Source organism: Pleurodeles waltl, chromosome 4_2, assembly GCF_031143425.1.
Source record: "Pleurodeles waltl isolate 20211129_DDA chromosome 4_2, aPleWal1.hap1.20221129, whole genome shotgun sequence".
NCBI classification, from domain to species: Eukaryota; Metazoa; Chordata; class Amphibia; order Caudata; family Salamandridae; genus Pleurodeles; species Pleurodeles waltl.
In genome coordinates, this window is record NC_090443.1 from 743395887 (window position 1) to 743417915 (window position 22029).

The 22029-nt window shown below is 45.8% G+C and overlaps 1 protein-coding gene and 1 pseudogene across 2 annotated transcripts in view; both read right to left on the bottom strand.

The window, feature by feature from the left end:
- The window catches only part of GPSM2 (G protein signaling modulator 2), a 397434-nt gene that overhangs the window by 273277 nt on the left and 102128 nt on the right, over positions 1-22029 (bottom strand). For both annotated transcript variants that reach the window (XM_069232396.1, XM_069232397.1), the window contains one exon: positions 1800-2021. In XM_069232396.1, the coding sequence (XP_069088497.1) occupies positions 1800-2021 (222 nt within the window). The remainder of the gene's footprint in view (positions 1-1799; positions 2022-22029) is intronic.
- On the bottom strand, positions 7713-11572 carry LOC138293798 (LIM and senescent cell antigen-like-containing domain protein 1; annotated as a pseudogene).

Consider the following 22029-nt stretch of genomic DNA (forward strand, 5'->3'; position numbering starts at 1 on the left):
ATTGTCTTTTTGCGGGTAACCCTCTACACGGCTTTTCATTCATGCAATAATGTACTGAGAAATCACTGTACATATTGCATGTTTCTTGTAAGTGTTGATGCCATCTTGTTTGTACACTCCGGCCAAGGCTGAGCCCACAGAACGCGATGCCAAAAGTATTCGGATTGTCCACTGGGACAGCTCTGCGATTCCAGACATATCATGGCATTGAGTCTGCCCTTCTGACAGAGTAGAATGAACATAGCTTGTATTATAAAAACTGCCTCCAAGCCATACTCAGCAGAAGAGCATGCCTGCTGGGATTATTCTGGAACGCGCCTGCACTACTCCAGACCGGCTTCCAGGTATATTTTACCAAGGTATTTTGAGAGGAGGGGTGATGGGAGGGGGGAGAGATGGGGGCTGTCCCAACAGACCTGGCAGAGGGTATTTCCACTAGGCTTCTTCACTATAGGTAGTAGCATATAGGAGTGTGCCAACACAATAACATAACCATGGTTGAACTGTATCTTTTTCACCATTTGAACAATTCATGCTTTTTGTCTTGCTTATGTTTTTTTTATGCAAAAATAAGATTGTTTCAATAAATGCTCTAAACAACATTTTCCCATCTTTCTTGTGTCTTATCTTAGGTACTATAAGTGACAATGAAAGGGTAGATCTATTTCCACAAATGCTTGGGCATCTGAGCAGTCATGTTTGAGGTTGCAAAGCCCATCTGGTATCCCGGTGTGTTTAGGGATTCAGATGGGCACTGTGAGCTAGCTAGGAACCATGTCAACATTTCTTGATGATATACGTGGACTGATGCCCTATAATCTGAAGTTTATGGTTACCACATGCACTGTTCTACTTGATTTGTATGAACTGTATAAAATGAAGTGTCACTAGCAGCATAAATGTTAATGTCTAAAAGGTCCTGATCAACCAATCTGACACCCTTCAAATTTGCATTTGTGAGGAGCACAATGTAAGCTGGTAAGGTGGATAGAAACACAAAGGCCATACGGCAGATAGGACTGTGGAGGACTAAAGGATAAATAATCCTTCCCTCGATGAGCACCTTTTGTTTAATAAACTCACTAGTCCTCTTTACTCGCATCATGAATACATAAATTAAGGTTAGTACCATAAAAAGGATTCATTTTGGCAACAGGACTTAGGTTAATCTCATCATAATCGTCTCTTAAAATACACTAAATCTATAAACACTACATAAGGAAGCAGGCTAACGGATACTCTGATGTGACTGCTTGATCTGTACCAAAAGTCTACATTGGTTTGCATCAAAAAGAGTATACTCTTGAAAGTACTCTGCTTTGCCAACCGAGAAAGCTATCTGCCCACATCAACACATACACGGCAATACGGCAATGTGCAGCCTCAGATCACAAATCAAAGGAAAGATTTTCATCCCTTGCATCGTCAATCACATCCCAAGGGTCCGCACTCTGGAACTTGCTCCCTATCAAACCGAGCAAACAGAGGAACATCCCGAGTTCAAGATTTAAAGCTCATCCTGTCTTGCACTCTTTCAGGATCTTTTAGGCACCAGCCTTCCAACTCTAAATTGAAGCAACCTTGAGTGGCACTGCACAAACCAGACCATACATAATTCTAGTGCAAGGTATGAGGCATGCACTAACATTTACTCACAATGGGGCTGGAAAGATCCGAAACGCAACAGCATGAAGAATATCTGTGTCATCATAGTACGACATGCCAGAGAAGATCAGCAAATGCAAGTGAAATGTCTTTATTAGCATTTGTAAAAGTAAAGAAAGGAAAACTATTCTTACCTGGCCAGCGTTAAGTCATGGTGATGGTATTCCAGCGCTTTCTGATACTCATGTAAGTAAAAATAGGCATTGCCCAGCTGGCTGTAGATAGCACTGAGAGTTTTCAAGTCTTCTGTTCCAACTTGAACTGCAGCTTCAAAAAAAGACACTCCGGCTTGGCAGTCACCAGACTTGCATAGTCTTTCCCCTTCCAACGCCAGCTCAAGGCATGACGCTTCCATTCTAGGAAAGAAAACGAAGAGAACTATTACTTAAGCTGACTAGGTATAGCCAATTAAATTGATTGCTGAAGGTGAAATACCAGTGCCCACAACAAACATTTACCCGAGCTATATACACGCCCTCCCATCAATCACAAGCCAGCGGGAACAGCAAATAAGAGTAGACTACCTGGCGACGAGTTGCCTTTTTTGGTCAATCTGCAAAATTATGAAGGTGAAATTATGTGTTTTGGTTTGCTTTGAAATATTATATTGTTATCCAAAACAGCAAAAGGTTGGCTGAGTTTAAACTGAAAAAGGGAGGGCCCACTTTCCAACATAAAACGGAACCGAGGACACTCGAAGAGTAATACGGGAACATTTTGGAGGCCATACAAGGACACAAACAAAACTTCATACTTTATAGACTCCAGGGTCGTATGCAATTAACTATCTGAGGATAAAGGCCCCTAATGTCATCTGACAGCTGAAAAACGTTGCCTCTTGATTTGGCTGTCAAAAGAATCTCTCATTAAACATAATACAATAACACCGCACTTAGCTCAGACGTCATTTAACTGGGGTTCTTTAATAAGGTAACACTGGAAGAGAGAAAGTCAGGAAGCAAGAGAACATTTATTTCTACTAAATGAATTTAACAAACGTCGAATTAAGAAACAAGTCAGATATTTATAAAAGGCAATAACAACTCAAAATATCTGTGCCTAGAAACTTAATATGAACCAGCAAGTTAAGAATTATAACATTCATAAGTGAACAGATGAACCCCATAAACGCTAAAAGGAGGCCCCCAAACTTCAACAAATAAAATATACGATGCACAAGTTACAAGATCACCCAAAAAAATAATAAACATCCGTTTGACAAATTAATCTTGTCGTAACTGAAACATTGACCAAGGTGTGATGACAGACTTAACCATAAGACTTTTCTGCTTTTGGCCTCTGTTGTCGAATTTACAATCAAACGCATTTTTTGGACTTGACTGACAACGGTACTGCAATTTTGCAACTGGTCGCAAAGCAACCAGCAACCAGGCGAAAGGATTAGCAATGCACAACAGCATCAGAAAGTGTGAAACGTAACAGACGAATACTAATAGTAAGTGACTGTGCTCCAACTATTTGTAAAATCAATAGTGACCGACAACTGAATTTGCAATGCAATTTGCTACGGTTATGAACAAAACGAAGAAAGGTTTCCAAACTCATAAATTTAACATGTAGAAAGTAAAGGAAAAAAAAAAAAAAAACACTAGCCGAGCCTTGGAAAACAAAAGGGTAGAAGAAATCCCAAAACCCATGACAGCTAAATCACAATGGGTATACCCCACACTGATACACTGAGGTAAGATGCCTACAGCTGCAGGATGCTAAGAATGAGCACGGGAGGGCAGAAAGGGAGATCGTTTTCAGGCAAAAGTTTTCGAAGGATGAATTACTTGACCTCATGCATGAGCTACATCCACTAATGGAACACAAGATTCAGGAAAGTTCAGCAATCCGAACACCTGCAGGGCCTCATATTAATCATCCTCTTGGTCATATCAATCCACCGTTGCAAAGACTGGTGGGATATCACATACGTTCATCAACATCACACACCCAAATAAACAGGTCTGGCATTGCCTCCTTCCCCTTTGGCAATTCTCGTTTCGTTTTGTCATGGTTTATGCGAAACCTTCTTTGAAAAGCTACTAGGAGTTTGTCAATCTATAAAAAATACACTGAGCCAAGGCAAAAATGGTTTTTGGTCTAAAACATAGCACACATTATCACTGTACAGCCTGGCATCAAGGTGAACTACTTTGTGAGTAGTTCTGCTTCCTATGATAGGGTATCTTGCCATTACTCCTAGTTAAGCCAGCCAATGCTGAAGAGGGGTAAAGTGTTGCTCCTTGATGCATGCTCGAGTGGGTTGGAGAACAATATGAATGAGACAACCACAGGCAAATGGATAAATTGTGGCTGAAAACCCCTACAAGTAACTATGCCACACACAATTTTAGCAAAATCAAAAGGTCTTGGCTAACGTAGACATAAATAAGCCAATTGTTGTGCCAGTGCCTGCCAGCCTCTTGCCTTTGAGAAAGAACAAAGGAAAAAAGAAAAAGGAAGGAAGGAAAGAAAGAAGGCAGGCAAAAATGAAGAAAAGAAAGAATGGTAAAAAGAAAGAAGGGATAAAAGAAAAGAGAAGGATAGAAAGACAAAGAAAAATGGAACGTAAGCAGGAAAGAAGGAATGAAAAACAAAGGACAGAAGGAATGAAAGGAAAAAGCAAAGATAAATGTAAGAAGGAAAGAAGAATGGAAAAAAGTTATAACAAACAATGTTACAAATGCTGCAAATTAAATATGATAGAGGCTGTTTTTTTTCCTGGGCAAACGTTATTAAAGTACCATTGTGAAACGGAGTCCAGAATAAACGTGTTCTGAGGAACTCTCCACGTATAAATTCACGTGTATAATAGTGAAACTTTCATAATTTAAAACAGAACAGTTTCAAATGGAGGTCGCCTGTTATGCTGTGAAATACCCACAGTCAAACTGTAAACAAAGGACACTTCAGAAGACGTTTACAATGGCAACGGCAGGAAAATGCAGATGATAACGAGTGGAATGTGACCTGTGCTCACACTTGGTAAAGTCAATACATTTGGTAAACACAAAGGCAACATCAAAGTAATACATAAAATAATAGCACAAAAGGGAACTAGCTTGTGCAGTGATGTGCTCCTTGTGAAAGAGCAAAATGCAGACACTCAAAGTGAAGTTATTCAGACCAATAACCCCCCTCCCCCCACAGCCCATGCTACATACTGTAGTGGGCAGAATGTGAATGACACCAACAGACCAATGAATGAAGAAAGCTGGTTGAAAGGCCTTTTAATTAAGTGTGTGCGTATAAGTATGTGTATAAGTATATGTATATGTGTATAAGTGTATGTGTATGTGTATAAGTGTATGTGTATGTGTATGTGTGAATAAGTATGTGTGTATAAGTGTGTGTGTGTGTATATATATATATATATATATATATATATATATATATATATATATATATATATATATATATATAAAAATATAAATACATATACATAAGTAGGAAGTTATAGCTAGGACCTAGCTTCCATAGGAAAAATAGTTTTTTGACTAGGCTATATTTTTGGAGTCACTTGACAAATCTTCACGAAATTTTCAACAAAAAAGATGTGGCCAAGGGTCTTATTGTGCATGGAAAGTTTCTGGGTGATCCATCAAGCGGGAGCCAAGACACACAAAAAAAAAAAGGGGTGGGGGGTGGTTTTAAAATAGTGAGTTTCCCACGTTAATCCTCAAATTGATTTTAGACACAACTACAGCCCAAATCACTGGATGGAATTACACCAAATTTGGCAGAAAGGTAGCTTTTCGTCCAGAAAGCGCCCTTTTTTTAATTTATTTTTTTAATATCTGGTGTCATTCCATTCAGTAGTTTTTGAGATATTAAAAGGAAAACCAAATTTGTATATCTGGGCGGAACCTAGGCGCATATCTCATGGTGAGATCTGATTGGCTGTCAGCACTTCACCAGAAAGGGATGGCAGCCATCTTGGGACCAATATACATGAGAGCACCCCACTGAAATGCATTGTAGTGAATAGCAGGTTTCAAGGTTCATAAAAAGGGGCACGTATAAAGGGTAACAAGAAATATTAGTTACAATTTAAATCATTTGCTGATGGTACCATACTAATTTTAGGAATTGTGATGTGTTCTAAGGTGATTTTACCCTGCTGAGATTTCATAAATCATGTTTGAGAGAATTTGTTTTTTCATGATTTTAACATAGAGGTTATGAAAGGTGCTCCAGAAACCAAAATGAGAGCATATTTTCTGTAAAGTCACACTATTTTTCTCAGCCATATGACAATGAAGTCAGACATTCTCAGTAAAACATGTACTTCCAACAGAGGCAGCCTTTCGGTTGATTCCTGTGCTCCACTGTAGACTCCCCAAGTGTTCTAAAGAACAACTGGAGCACAACAGTCTTACTTATGACAGAAGTGTGGCACACCTGAAGCCATCTTGATTGAATGAAACTGGTAAAACTTAAAACATTGAGCTTAAAAAGGGAACAAAACGAGGCAGTTCATTTTGTAATAGACATTATGGTTAGTGCTGTAGAAAGAACAATTGGCACATGTTGTGAGTTAACAAATATCTTTCTATTCTATTTCATTAAAACATTGGGACATGCTGACTGAATTATGCACTTTCAACACCAGCAGCAGACTGCCACTTAACTCCCTGGTGATCAGCAGCTTACAGTGCTCTAATGAGCAACTGGAATGCTAAAATTCTGAATTTATGCCAAAAGTGTGGCACATCTGAATGCCATCAAGATGGGATCAAAGTGGAAAACTGAAAGCCAGTGATTATATTGCACATTTCTCCATTGTGATTGGTGGCCTAAAAGGCACACACGTTTTGCCATGCCTGGTAACTGGCACACAGCACATACATTAAAACAACAAGTATTGGCAAAGCCAATAGGTCACGTTTTTACAAGAGCTAGAGCTATTGGCATTGTAAATGACAATGTCTTTTACCCCTGTATTATGGAGTGGAGCATATGTATGTGATAAGGAATGGAATTATGTGGGTTGAATTGGAATTGTTTTGGAATCGTGTGGTGGATATTTGTGTAGCACGGTGTGTAGTATTGTGTGTGCTGGAATTATGTGGAGTGGGACTGTATGTTATGGAGAGGAATGGTATTTTGTGCTGTGAAGTGGTATGTAGTGTTTAGTCATGTGGTGTGCTGTTGAATTTTGTGGCATGATGTGGAATTCTGTGGTGTTGATTGGATGTATGTGGTATGGTGTGGTGTGTTGTGCAATTGTGTTGTTGAGTTATGTGGTTTGTTGTTGAATTAAGTGTTGTGGAATAGAAATGTGAGGAGTTGAATTGGGTGGGTACAGCAGCCGAGGCCTCTCTCCCTCTTGGCAGTCTTTGCTATTAGTGCTGGCTGCCTATGCTCGATGTGTTTACAGATTGGTATCCCAGCAGACCGAGTCACATGACACAGGGCACCCCAGCCATTGAAAAGTCAAAGGGTGATACTATTTACTTAAATCAATTATATTAAACTTGCCGCTTATAGAATAACGGATGACAAAGTAAATATGTATGTACACGTTTCCGTGTAGGTACAAAAGGAAAAGAGGTTTTCAAAATGACGCAATTTGTAGTAGCAACGATGCAATACAACAGAACTCAATTTTCTGCTCGGACCGTAAGTGGAGGTTATCGCTTTACCACATATAGCACCATTTCGAATAGGGTCTGTTCGCATTTCAATCAAACAACAAACGTCCAGCACAGAGGCGAGGGCGGAAGCACTATTTATTTCCTTCCCAATGTGCCGGACAGCTTCTTGAGCCGCTTCTTCACCTCCAACAGAAACGTCTTGTAACACTTTGTTTTTTTGCAGTCTTATATAGCACAAACTTGACCCAAAGGTACTGGAGCGTTTTACATGAGCACAAGTTACATAACAGCAGGACACAATTTTTGATAGGCACAGGAAGATTAAGTGATTTATCCAGAATCACAGGATGTTGTGCCCACGCTGAGACTCTAACTTGGTTCCCCAGCTCCAAAGTCAACAGCTCTGGCCGATATGCCACACCCTCACCCACTCAACCCCTTCTAGCATATTGGCTTCATATCAAACTCCACAGATATGTTATGGCGTGGTGGCTCAATGCTGCACGCGGAGCAAGTGCAACAGTTCACAAGTAACAGTTCAAACGTAAAATTACTGTTCAATGCAGACACATTTCCTTCAGTCACAGTTCCAGTGAAAGCAAACATTACCAAACAGGTGAAGCTAATGGGTTTCATTGCAAGGCAGCCTCTTCATTCATTAGGGCGGTGTCACAGGAATAGCTTTTCCCAACTGGTGCAGACAAAGTGCTCTCCACATGCCACTGTTTTCCTATTGCATTAAACATATGTCCTTCAATCGGCCGTCTGTAAGCTCCACTTGTCATGGCACTGCAAATAGTACAACCCTTCCTTCGGCTCTAGGGCATCTGCTTTAAGTTATTTCTCACAGGTAGCACAGATAAAGTGATCCACATGGTGTGGGTAATTTTTAAAGATGCAAGCTTGCTTGTCAATAATCACATGGCACTTCTGGCAAATAGATTTGCCCAAACTCCTGGCTTTCTCTCGGTTGTGACAAGAATGGCAAAGATGCCTGCCAGTATTTTCCACAAATCCTATGTCAGACAGCATCTGATTGCAGAGATTGCAGCAGAAACATTCTGGATGACAGCTGTTGTTCATTAACTTAATGACATGGCCAAAGATAAACTGGCAAGAGCATTGCCATGTTGCTATTCATCATCCCCGCTAGGGCCAGGACTGAAGCTGCCACCTTAGGAGCACTTGAGACAGGTGGGTGAAAAAATGAGACTGCAGCCTTCAGTTTCTTGCTTCTGAGAGCCAGTGCAGATCCCTCACCGGGCCACGAAGTCAACTCACCCTTTGAGGGAACTTGTGTCTTCACCATTTGTACACACAGAGAGGACTACAATTTAAAGCTGGATACTTTAGAAGTATGAGAAAGCACACAAGAGTTGCCCTAAAACTACGATCAAAGCCATGCAAACAGAACTGATAAAAGGAACATTCAAGAGAATAAGGAGCCTAGCACTGTCACAGAAAATGTAAACAAGTGGGAGGGTTGGGGAAGGGGAAATCCTCTCACTTAAAAAAGAAAATGTAAGACGTGCACTCGAAAACAGCATCTGACATTTGATTTTGGTCTTTGAATCCATAGCAAATACGGCCTTATAAGAAAAAGAATTACAGCCTGTTTGCAGAAACACACAGAGTAAAAACATAAGCACTCCTGTCAAGTGCTCTTAGACAAAGATAAAAGTAGTCCCTGACCACATGCTAAAATAGGACAAGTGCAAAGCTACCAGTAATGAAGTGCTTCTCCGTTGGGAGTGAACAGCCACAAAAAGGAGGGACAAATAGCAAAGACTGACCACTAGCAACCAAGGACTTTTAAAGGATACTGAAACCAACAAATTGAAGGCAGTGGGCAGGCTGTAAGCCCACAAAGAAGTATGTATATACAACAGGTTTCGAAAGCTCGACCTATTAAAAAAAAAGGGGGAGGGGAGGGTTGTGGGGGAGTAAGGGGGAGGAGGGCAACAAATCACTGAAAGCTCAGATAATTTGTGATGTAAGCTACATAATAACAGACACTGTGGCAAATTACCCTGGTACCATACACTGGGCCTTCATATCCTGCCAAAGCAAAGCATCAGCAACTACAAAATGGTGATCTTGGTCCTGCATGGTTCCTTGGTAAAGATACACAATGGTAGAACCATGTAGGTTTGTGCAATATTACCATGTGCCGCCACCACAATGCCTTTTCCTCTTTTGTGATAGTGACTGTGGCACAGGTGGATCCCTGCGCCACACGTAAAGACTTCCACAGAAGGCAGCACAGGGAATGAGGTGGAGCGGACATCTGTAATCTTGTATTTCAGAACTAGGGCAAATCTGGTGGGGCACTAAAAAGAAAAACAGCCCAATGGAAGGTTGAAAAATCAAGATACATGTGTTATGTGAAGATGGAAAGAGTTGATGAGATGGAGGATTATGGCAACGGTCAAGCAGCACTTGTGCAATATTTTGACTAGCTTACAGAAGGCTGAGCTAACGGAAATGGGGTGACAATTATTTCTAATTTAAGTGGAGCACAGTATTGATATTTACTCACAAAAGCATTTCAGTAGGACTTCAATTTTGCATTTGTAAGTTGCAACCTACTTTGAATATAAAAACAAATTATCAGCCTTTTGGCTGATCATAACAGTGACCTCTATTGCATAAAAAGTACACTTACGTGAAGAATTCTCTGAAAGAAGGATTATCAGATGATGGAATCAGAGGGCCTATTTTGCTGGTTGCAGTATCTTAAAAACCTGTCAGTGAGGAGCAACCCTCCCAGCCAGTGTCTTAGGGTAAGCACAATAGGGATGCTGACCACCAGAACCAGATGCAGGTCAGGTCATGCAGGATGTAACAAGGATTTTCAGGCATAAATTATGAAAGCCATTCTGATAAAATTGGCCCATCTGGCTACTAGTGCAGCAGCGACATGAACAAACCCTACTACCGAGTGATTTGGAGGACTGCTGAAAGAGAAGAACTTCTCTCAAATGTCAACTGGGTGGTTTTGGACTTGACCCTTTCTGCAGTCATTCCCAAACCTTTTGCCTTCATTCTTTTATTTTCTAAAACCATTTCTGTTGGCTTTTAGGACTATGGCCTTCATTATGAAATTGGCGGTAAATCAAGCTTACTGCCATGGCTACTGCCGCCAGCATACAGCGACCGCGGCGGTATACTGCTACCTGTATTATGACACACACATAGAAATACGTCACTATACAGACACACACAAGTCCGCCAGCCCAAAGGTCAGTGATAAAATCGCGGTACCAAAACCCACACAGTTTACACCAACAGAACAACGCCCACAGCATTATCATCCACGAATCGCCGTGGTGGACATTCAACCGCGGTAAACCATTGGCGGTACATACCGCCTCGCTCAAAATACACACGCACACACACAAAACAACACAACATTGCACAATTCAAACTACACACACCACACACACACCAATTTACAACTGAGAGAGAGGGAGAGAGGCACCAAGAGCACCCACACAACCAGAGCCACAGAACACAATCACCCATACACCATTGACACACATCACAGCACACATCCTAAAACATTACCCCACACACACCACACCCATGGCACTCAACAACGAGCCCCAGGTTCTCTGAGGAGGATCTAAGGGTCATGGTGGAGGAAATCATCCGGGTAGAGCCATAGCTATTCGGATCACAGGTGCAGCAAACATCTACTGCTAGGAAGATGGAGCTATGGCGGAGAATCGTGGACAGGGTCTACGCCATGGGACAACACCCAAGAACAAGGGATGACATCTGGAAAAGGTAGAACGACCTACGGGGAAAGGTGCATTCTGTGGTTGAGAGACACCAGATAGCTGTACAGAGGACTGGTGGTGGACCCCCACCTCCTACTCCACAACTAACAACATGGGAGGAGCAAGTCTTGACAATGCTGCATCCTGAGGGCCTGGCAGGAGTAGCAGGAGGACTGGACTCAGGTAAGTCAATTCTTTGCTACTTTCACCCCCCTACTTGCATGCAATCACAAACCCCCACCCCTCACCACCATAACTCCACCACCTCACATGCACCCCACCATCACAACCCACTCATCCCAATGCCAAGCCCTGCATGCCCCATCAATACATGGACACCCATCACAGACCTGAATGGACAACCATCACCACTGCATGCACACTAGAGACAATCACCTAGCCCACCAAATAACTCTCACTAAGGCCAATCTGCCATGGCAATATCAACCATAGAGGGCAACATACCCATGCACAAGATGACACACGCAGAAACTATAACACTGCATTTACATCCCCACAGGTCCCCCACACAACGTCACCGGAGAGGAGGTGCCAGCAACATGCAGCCCCCCTCCCCCCCCCCACAGAAGAGGCCCACAGTGATGACAGCAGCTCTGCATGCCTGGATCAGGATGACCAACCTGGCCCATCAGGGACCTCTGGACAGTCGGTTACCCAGCCACAGTCCCATACCACCACAGTTCCCCCCCCCCACCCCCATCAGGAAACACCAGCACAGGGTCAGTGGCAGTGGGCACACGGTTCAGGAGACAGAGGCACAGGACAACAGGAACATCCACAAGGCACTCACCAACATTCTGGGAGCATACCACCATTCCCAGGACACGATGGGCCAGATACTGGCCAAGTTGCAGCAGACCCAGCGGCTGATGGAGGAACAATAACTGGGGATAAGGGAGAACCTGAAGGACATCCACACCACCCTGGTCACCACTGCAGGGGTGCTGGCTGACATGGCCAACACCATGAGGAACGCAGTGGTACACCAACGGGCCCCTGACACTAGCCACACTGATGAACAGCCTTCCACCTCTGCCAACGCTAGTGGACAGGAGGCCCCGCTACAGGAACAACAGGCCACCAGCACCCCACCCCCAGCAGAAGGAGAACCACCACGCAAACGGTCCCTGCGATCCAGGCAGAAGCCAGAGAACATTGCCAAGACGCCCGCCAGGAAATAAGACTCTCCTGATTGTCACCCTTGTGTCCCACTCTGTTACCCTATCCACCTTGAACTTTCATTGCTCCCCTTCCTATGCCCCATTGGACAATGCACCTATGATACAAATAGACTGAACTCTATCCTGGACCTTCCTCCATCATCACCCCCAGTCCATTGCACATCCCCATTTACTTCTCAGCACTGAAATACACACCCTCTTGAAAAATACAAGTATGGAGTTTGTCAAATGATTTAAGGATGTATTTGTTTAACAATCTGTAGACATTGCAATTAGACTGTACAGTTATGTATACATAGGTATGACCTGTAATGTGCTGCAGTTGATACACCAGGAGCCAGAGTAGGGCAAAAAGATCTGTTAATAGACATGTCAAAGGGTAGAGTAAGTGGCCATAGTCGTGGGAACAGCAGCCTGCCAGAGAAAAATCACTACACAAAACTGCAATGGAAGGTGAAGTTACAGTGTCTTACCTGTGTGTCACTGGAAGTACTGTTGTATGATAGTTGTTCTATCCACATCCTCATCCTCTGCCTCCTGTTCGTCACTGTCCACAGGCTCTACAGCTGCCACACGCCCATCTCCAGCCCCATCCTCCTGCAGAGAAGGCCCCTGGCATCTCAAGCAAGGTTGTGCAACATGCAACATGCCACGATGATCTGGCACACCTTCTTTGGTGAGTAGCACAGGGATCCACCTGTCAGATGGAGGCACCTGAACCTGGCCTTCAGGAGGCCAAAGGTGCGCTCAATAATTCTTCTTGTACGCCCATGTGCCTCATTGTAACGTTCACTGGGGTTAGCAGCCATGAGAGGTTGGGGTAACCAGAGTCACCTGCAAATATCGATGGATACCTGTTAGCCACAAACTCACCCTTAGGGCCAATCCCACACCCATATACCAAGAGACACTGGGTGTGAACCATGGGCTCACCTATTAGCCACACCCGGAGCCTCTGGAGTTGAGCCATCACCTATAGGATGCTGCTATTCCTCAGGATAAAAGCATCATGCACAGACCCAGGATACTTTGCATTCACATGGGAGATGCACATTGTGCACTATCTGCACATTCATGGAGTGAAAGCTCTTTCGATTTCTGAACACCTGTTCATTTATCTGGGTGGGTGGGGGGGGGGGGGGGGGGAGTACAAAGTCAATATGTGTACCATCAATTGCTCCAATGATGTTGGGGATATGTCCCATTGCACAGAAGTCAGCCTTCACTGTGGCCAGATCGTCCACCTGGGGGAACACGATGTAGCTACGCATGTGTTTCATCAGGGCAGACAACACTCTGGTCAGCACTATTGAGAACATTGGCTGTGACATCCCTGCTGCAATGGCCACTGTCACTTGGAAGGAGCCACTAGAGAAGAAATGTAGCACTTATAGGGCTTGCAAAAGAGGGGGTATCCCAGTGGGCTGACGGATAGCTGAAATCAGGTCTGGCTCCAATTGGGAACACATCTCTTGGATAGTGGCCCTATCAAGCCCGTAGGTGAGGATAATGTGCTTGTCCTCCATTGTTGCCAAGCCCACCAGGGGCCTGTACACAGGGGGATGTCTCCATTTCCTAATCATCCTCAGCGGTTGTAATCCGGAGGGCAAAACGGTGAGCAGCTGGTCATTTTCAAACATATCCTCAGAGTAAAATGCATTGCATGTTGTGAAAGAAACAGTATGCTTACGTGTAGTCCCTAAATGTGTTTTATGTCTGCTGCGACGCAGTTATTTGCCATGGCACCCCTGAGATGGCGGACGCCTGTCCAGGTGTAAATGAGGTAATTTCGCTGACGTTCTGCGCCTTTGCGTGTGGCGGTCGAGGACCGCCGTGCAACTCCTCATTGGTTATCACTGGGCTCTACAGGGTCCAGTAGCCAATGGTGATGTACATTTTCTATCTGTTCACTCACTTGCTACCTGACCTTCAACAGGAGAGGACCTACACTGCAAGTGCTGCTGTGACCTGTGTCTGGAAGAGACCATGGCTCGAGTCTCTGGGGAAAGGGCCCGAGCCTTCACTTCGGAGGAGGTGGAGAGACTGGTGGATGGGGTCCTACCCCAGTACCGATTGCTTTATGGGCCTCCAGACCAACAGGTGAGTACACTGTGTGCACAATGCATGGAGTGCTGTGTGTGAAGGTCTCGTGTAAGGGGGGGGGGGGGGGGCTGGTTGAGGGGTCCTGGGCAGAGTGCTGCATGTATGGTGGTCAAAGTATGTGGGTAAGGGGATGGGAGGGATATGGTGGGCCATGGGTGTAATAGGCCGGACGGTATGACTGATACCTTTTTCCTATTTTATTTGTCTGCAGGTCAGCGCCCATGAGAAAAAGGGTATATGGCGTGCTATCGCCAAGGATGTGCGGACCCTGGGGGCCTAAGGCAGGCGGAGCACCCACTGTCACAAACAGCGGGAGGACCTGAGATGCTGGGCAAGGAAGACAGAGGAGGCCCAGCTGGGGATGGCCTCCCAACGAGGAAGGGGTGCCCATAGAACCCTGACCCCCCCGATGTGCCGCATACTGGTGGTGGCCCATCCGGAGTTGTATGGGCGCTTGAGGGCATCACAGCAGTCACAAGGGGGTGAGTACAGTTTCCAATTCTACAAATTGCGCATGCTGGGGTGTTATCTGTGTAGGGGATGTGGGCCTGTGAGTGCCCCTAGGCCAGGTCGAACATTGCAGGGTAGGTTCCATGCTGGGCAGGGTCTGTTGCACTCCACCCCCAAACATGCTAGTGGGCATCTACTACTAGGCAGGGTTCTGTGGGTCTCAGGTATGGTGCTATTGGCGTTATTCTCCATGGCCTGGTGACTAGCATTGTGACTGGTAGTGCGTCGCCTAGTGCATAGGGCAGTTCCCTGTGTGTTGTGTACGTCAACAGTGGTGTTGTTGCTGGCAGTGACCAAGTGCATTCTCTGTCTCTCCCCCCCCCCCTTTTTTGTTTTGTCAGCCTGTCCTTGATGCTAACGCACTTATCTGGCGGAGGAGCAGTGGCACCATCGACGGAGGAAGCTGCATCCCACAGGGCCCATGAGGCCGAATCCACCGACTGTGAGGGCACCAGTGGGACGGAGGGCGAGGGGAGCACCACGGCGGAGTCTGGAGGGGACAGTTCTGACAGTGATACCTCCTCCAGTAGAAGCTCCCTGGTGGTGGCAGACATGTCTGTGCCCACACCAACTACAGGAACAGCTGCCACCCCCTGTACCAGCACCGCCCGCCCAGCAGCTCCTTAGCGTTTTTCCCGTGCCCGCTCACCCAGGAGGGTGGGCATCTCCTTCGCCCCAGGCACCTCAGGCCCTGCCCCAGTCAGCCCTGCTGCCCTGAGTGAGGAGTCTATTGACCTCCTGCGATCCATCTATGTTGGGCAGTCAACCATAGTGAATGCCATCCAGGGGCTGGCAGGGCATTTGCAACAAACAAATGCATTCCTGGAGGGCATTCACTCTGGCGTGGCGGCCCAACAGAGGTCATCCCAGGCTCTGGCCTCCTCCCTGATGGCAGCCATTGTCCCCGTCTCTAGCCTCCCCCCTCCAACTTCCTCTACCCAGTCCCATTACCCTCAACCCCAGCCTATCCCAAGCACACATTCAGACCATCATGCACCCAAGACAACACACAAACGTGGCTCAGACACAAGCACCACACATCATCACACAGGCACTCACACAAACACCATCCAGAATCAGACATGCCAACATCCGCTGCCTCCACTGTGTCCCCCTCCTACTCCTCGTCCACCTCCTCCCAGTTGCCCGTTCACTCACACCTACATGCACTACATCCTCATCCACTATCACCATCACACCTATCACTACACACCCCTCACTGGCAGTCACCACCCCCACATCCATGCACACGTCCCCTGTGTCCTCTCCCACTGTGTCTGTACCCCCTCCTCCCAAAGTACACAAACACAAGCACTCAGACACCCAACAGCCACCCACCTCACAACAGCATCCAGTCCATGCACCTGCATCCAAACACAGCAGGCACCTCCAACCACCACTCCCTCTTCCTCCACTCCCAAACCTTCACCCTCTTCCCGCCCCAGTGTCCCTAAAAGGCTTTTCCTCTCCACTCTTGACCTCTTCCCTGTCCCCCACCCCCCCTCCCCCATCCTCCACTTCGAGCCAGGGTGGGCAGAACCCAGGCCAGCACCTCAGCCTCCCCAAAAGTCCCCCCAAAGTCCACGGCCTCTGTAGTTTCGGCAACTACTGCAGGTGTGAGAGGCTTTAAGGAGACACCTGTCAGCACTGCAAGCGTGCCTGTACCAGCTGCCAAGGGCAAGAAGGGACCACCAGCTACCAAGGGCCAGAAGGCACCCCCAGCTACCAAGGGCAAGGAGGCACCACCAGCTACCAAGGGCGAGGAGGCACCACCAGCTACCAAGGGTGAGGAGGCACCACCAGCTACCAAGGGCGAGGAGGCACCACCAGCTGGCAAGTGCGATGAGGCACCACCAGCTGGCAAGTGCGATGAGGCACCACCAGCTGGCAAGTGCGATGAGGCACCACCAGCTGGCAAGTGCGATGAGGCACCACCAGCTGGCAAGTGCGATGAGGCACCACCAGCTGGCAAGTGCAAGAGGGGACCACCAGCTGGCAAGGGAAATGACAAGGGGCCGGCCACTGCAGGCAGGAAGGATAGGAGGCCTGGTGCTGGAGCTGAATCTGAGCACACAACACCAACCATGGCACTTCAGCTGTCCGAGGCTGCAGGGGAAGGGCTGGAGCCTCCACCCACCACTGGCAGCACCGCCACCTGCACCGGCACTACCACCACTGTGTGCAGCTGTCGCCGACAGCGGATGGACTGTAGTCCTGCCTCCCTGGAGTGTCATGCATCCTGCCCACTGCAAATCTCGTGGGTCTGACCCCCAGGTGAGCTTGCACTCTTCCTCCTCTCTCCCTCTCCCTCCCCCCCCCCAAAGTGCTGCATCACTGGGCACAAAGCTCCCTCCAGAACCAGTGGAACAAGACATCCACTCACCCCCTCCTTCCCAGGATAAAGCACACTGGGCACAAAGCCCCCTCCAAAACCAGTGAAACAAGCCATCCACTCACCCCCTCCTTGCCAGGATAAAGCACACTGGGCACAAAAGCCCCTCCAGAACCAGTGGAAGAAGGCACCCACTCCCTCCTTGCCAGGATGAAGCACACTGGACACAAAGCTCACTTCAGAACCAGCGGAAGAAGGCATCCACTCACCCCCTCCTTGCCACGATGAAGCATACTGGGCACAAAGCTCCCTCCAGAACCAGCGGAAGAAGGCATCCACTCACCCCCCTCCTTGCCAGGATGAAGCAAACTGGGCACAAGGTCCCCTCCAGAACCAGTGGAAGAAGCCACCCAGGTGAGAGACTGTGGCCTTGCACTCCCCAGGACCAAGCAGTGGGCAAATCCCCCACTAGAGAATGTGGCCTTGCACTCCCCAGGACCAAGCAGTGGGCAAAGCACCAAACATGAGAGACTGTGGCTTTGCATTCCCCAGGACACCTCCAGGAGCAGTGGGGTTGTACCATTTTCCGGCTGAGGTGCCCCCCTTCCCCTTAAGGTGCCTGTGTTTTTTCGGCCTGATGCCCCAATAGTGTTCTCTCCGTATTAGGGCAGGAGTCAAGTGGGGCCTTGGCCTATGTGATATGGCCCTGTGGCCCACGGACATTATGGACTGGGCAGTGTCCCCTAATTTGTATATACTGTGTTTATTTTTGAGGACGTATTACTGTTATTTTATCTTATTACAATCACTTCATTCACTTTTTTTTGTCCTTGCATTATTCCTGAGGGGTACAGGGTGTATATGTAATGTTACTGCATCTGTTTGTGTGTATGTCGTTGGGGGTGGGGTGTTGCACTCTCTTTTTCCTCCCCCCTCCCGTGTGCTAGGGGCGGTACTCACCGTGGTCGTCTTTGCTGGCTTTGGTATTCCTGGTGTAGGAGGAGGTAGATCAGCATGGGTTAACACCTGTAGTTCGGGCTCCATGGCGTCATGGTTGTTCCCCGATTGTCCAGAGGTGAGTTGTTTCACTTCTGTGTACTGTTTCCGCAGTGCTTTTGATGGCGTTGGTACCGCCCCAGAAAGGTGACGATTAGTGTCTCATAATACAGTGGACGGAACCCTGTCTTCCGCCTGGCTGTTGGCGGTTACCGCTGCGGTGCTTGTTGCTACCGCCGTGGTGGTCGGTGTGTTAAAGTGGCTGTCTGTGTTGGTGGTTTCCGCCGTGGTCATAATTCCATTTATTTTACCGCCGGCCTGTTGGCGGTACTACCGCCGCTTTATCACCGACCGCCAGGGTTGTAATAAGGGACTGTGTGTACTGTGCCACTGCTAACTATTGCTGAAGTGCTTGTGCTCTCTTCAGTAAACATAGTAAAGTTGAATTAAACCCATTTTGGGTATTTTGAACATGCTCGACCCCATTAATGCATGATTTTGTATACCCAGAATACATTAAGATGCGAGTTCCCTGATGTCTTATTTTCAAAATTCACTTCTTGCAATGACGTCTGAAAGCAAAGCTGGCAAGCTCAGGGAATAACTTAAGACTATTCCTAATTATATATTCAAGAGGCCAAACAACCACTCTAAGGTGGTTTCACAAAAGCTGAATGTACCTGAAAACTGCATAGCTGACTCTGGGCCGTCTGAGTAATGCTATAATACAGTGGTTCCCAACCTCCTGACTTCTGTGGATCCCTACTTTATATTACTGGAACCCAGGGACCCCCAGTGAATCAATATTGGAATCCAGGGACCCCCACTGAGTCATTACTAAAAGCTGAGGACATAACCTGTTAATATTATTTGATTTTCTAAGGAGTCGCGGAACCCCTGAGGAGGGTTTGTGGACCTCCAGGGGTTCCTGGACCACAGGTTGGGAAACACTGTTATAATATGTTACATAACTTGTATGTCTATACCACAAACCTGGAGCTGGTATACATAGTATTGCAGAACTTTTTGTATTCCAGGTGCCTTTGTGTAAGGTTTCTAGGTATCCTTGGCAGACAGAGTCTGACTGCGTATATGAAGTAGAGCTATAAGTAGCGCGAACGGGTAGGTTTCCAGGTAACTTGAATGTTCTTGGTGTTTGCCAGGTGAAAGCACAGGCTATACTGATTTGCTTATGCATCTTCTAAAAAGAGCATATAAAACACAGGACCCATGGGGCCTCCGTGGTAATGCAATCAATCAACACGAATGACTTGAGAACAAGAATAATTTGCTGAACGCACAAAATATTGACTGAGCCTCTCCTTTATTCTAAGTAGAAATCTATTAATATTATCAGCTAATAATAGGGCTGAACAGTGGAGACAGTCTTGTTATCAAAGAAGTGCATAATTACATACAGAGCTACTTAAAAATAATGTTGACACCCAAGATTGTTGTAAATATTCTAAACCATGTGAATCCTGCCAAAGATTTCCGAGGTTTTCAGTGTGGACAAATCAAATCACCATCCAGAGTTACTGTCCATCCATTTATCATTAGGACAGCCTTACGGGGACAAAGGCCATCCGTCCACGCACTCGGAAAAGAAAAAAGGGCCCTTAAACTTTTGCATACTCTCTAAATGAAGGTTAGCATCTGATGGGGTAATAGTGATAAATAGCACACACCTCTGTAGTGATTCAGAAGATATTAAAGAGCACTACCAAAAGTTGTGATTACAACTGCTACAACTTACTTCTTACTGAAATGAATCGGGATGTTTACGAAAGTTGAAAATCCACCTATACCCAATTACAGATACTGGCTACGTCAAACAATAAGAAGTCAAATCCACTCATTTTCATTTAAATTCTTCATTTACAGTGTAAAGTAAATTTGTAGCAACAGCAATCACAAATTGTGGTAGTGTTCTTTAGTATCTTCCACCTGTTGAACACAAAGAACAGTCAACCCTCATACTCTTAACACACTCAACTAACCTGCAAACATACTCATTCACAATGGTTCGTGGTGGGTGTGAGGGTATGCCCTTGTTCATTAAAAAAAATCCTCTAGAACAAAGGTATGGGCACTGGCCAGGATGTGTTTTATATACATATTTACTAAAAAAAGAAAATATATATAAGTTAAATTGAAGTCATGGTTACCTTAGGCTAGACCAACATATGGTGAGGTTAACTGTTTCTTATTAAATTTTAGTTTTTTGTAAATGTTCAGTTAGGGTTACAATTAAAACCGAAAAACCACTAAAAAAATTATTATCTTACATTCTGGAAGACAGATACTATCCCAATGTTTTATATATGTAGAAATATTTTTTCATTAATTTTTCTTACTTATTTCCGATCATTGTTGTATATTTTCTTTTTTCTCTTCTCCTTTGTATGATCTATACACCTCAAGTATATGTAATGATGTCTAAATGCGGTTTGTTTGTTACCTTTTTCTTTTTTTAAATTAATAAAGAATTGAGATAAAAAAAAGGAAAAGAAAGAATTTGGCAAATTATGGTTAGGAACACAATCCAGAACTCATAAACCCGACATGTAAATCATAACTCTCACATCAAGTGCCACACTCAAACCCTTGAAGGAAGATATGCAATTACAAATATAAATTATCTTATAGTTGAAATGTATCCCCTCAGGAGCCTCTTGGCGAGCTGTGTGCTTCCTGCAGTGGCGAAAGAATCCAGCCTGGAAAAGCGCCACTGATCAAAGATGTTTTGAGCTACCCCCAGATAACATGCCATTTGTGGTCCACCAGCCAGTGCTGGCTCAGCTCATTTGCTCTAGCATTCAACATCCCTTCCAGACCATTGGCCACTGGAAAGACCCACTGTTAATCTAACCACTTCAACAGGAGCAAAACTGCCTGGCATAGGATCCAGGACCTCACACCGGCCTGCCAGTTGCAAAACTACATTTGGTCATGCTGTCTGTGAGGATTTACACTAGCTTCACCCTGATGGTGAATAGAAAGGCTTTCAGGCCCAGCCAGATGTCACAAGCTCCAGCAAGCTGATATGGAGCTGAAGCTCTGGCCAGTTCAAAGGCCTCTGATCTCTTCCTGCCAAATGACATCCCAAACTCAGAGACGGTGCATCTGTAACTACTGCAAGCTCTCAAAGTAGGGAGACCTGCCTGCTGCAAGATAGGCTTGGGTCTACCTGCCATCACTGAAGGTCCCGGGTTATCTCCTCCAAGACGGAGATGGTGTCCAACAGACCGCTCAGATGCAGACAAGGCTGGAAACTTAAGAAGCATCAGAATCATCCTCACTAAGGCGCGGCATTGAGCCTGAAACATCAAGATCATATCCTGAATGTCCTGACTAGCTGTGAAGTGGAAAGGCCTTGAACACCCCTCAAGTCCAGGATGGCCTCTATAAAGGGAACCCTAGGAATGACAGAGGGTTATCGTTGTCCGAAGGTGGTCTCTAACTGACAGTGCAGCCATAGAGGTACAGAAATACATGTATTCCCAATCAGCAACGGCCACTGTCATCCCCTTCATAAACAATCAGTGGCTGAATTGAGACCAAAGAGTAGGACAGACACATGAAAGGGCGCATCCAAGTACACCATTCAGGCCTCTGGATCTAAGGCAAAAAAAACATGAGCCAGAGTGAGCAATATCAATTTATCCTTTTGTAGGCAGTCATACAGTGTCGTGATAGCCAGAATAGGCCTAATTGCCCAATCCTTCTTGGGCACCAGGAAGTAGCATGAGTTACACCCTAGCCCTTTTCAAACTCCAGTACTGTCTCAATGGCTAATTTTGGCAGGCATGCCTTGACCTTCTGTAAAAGGA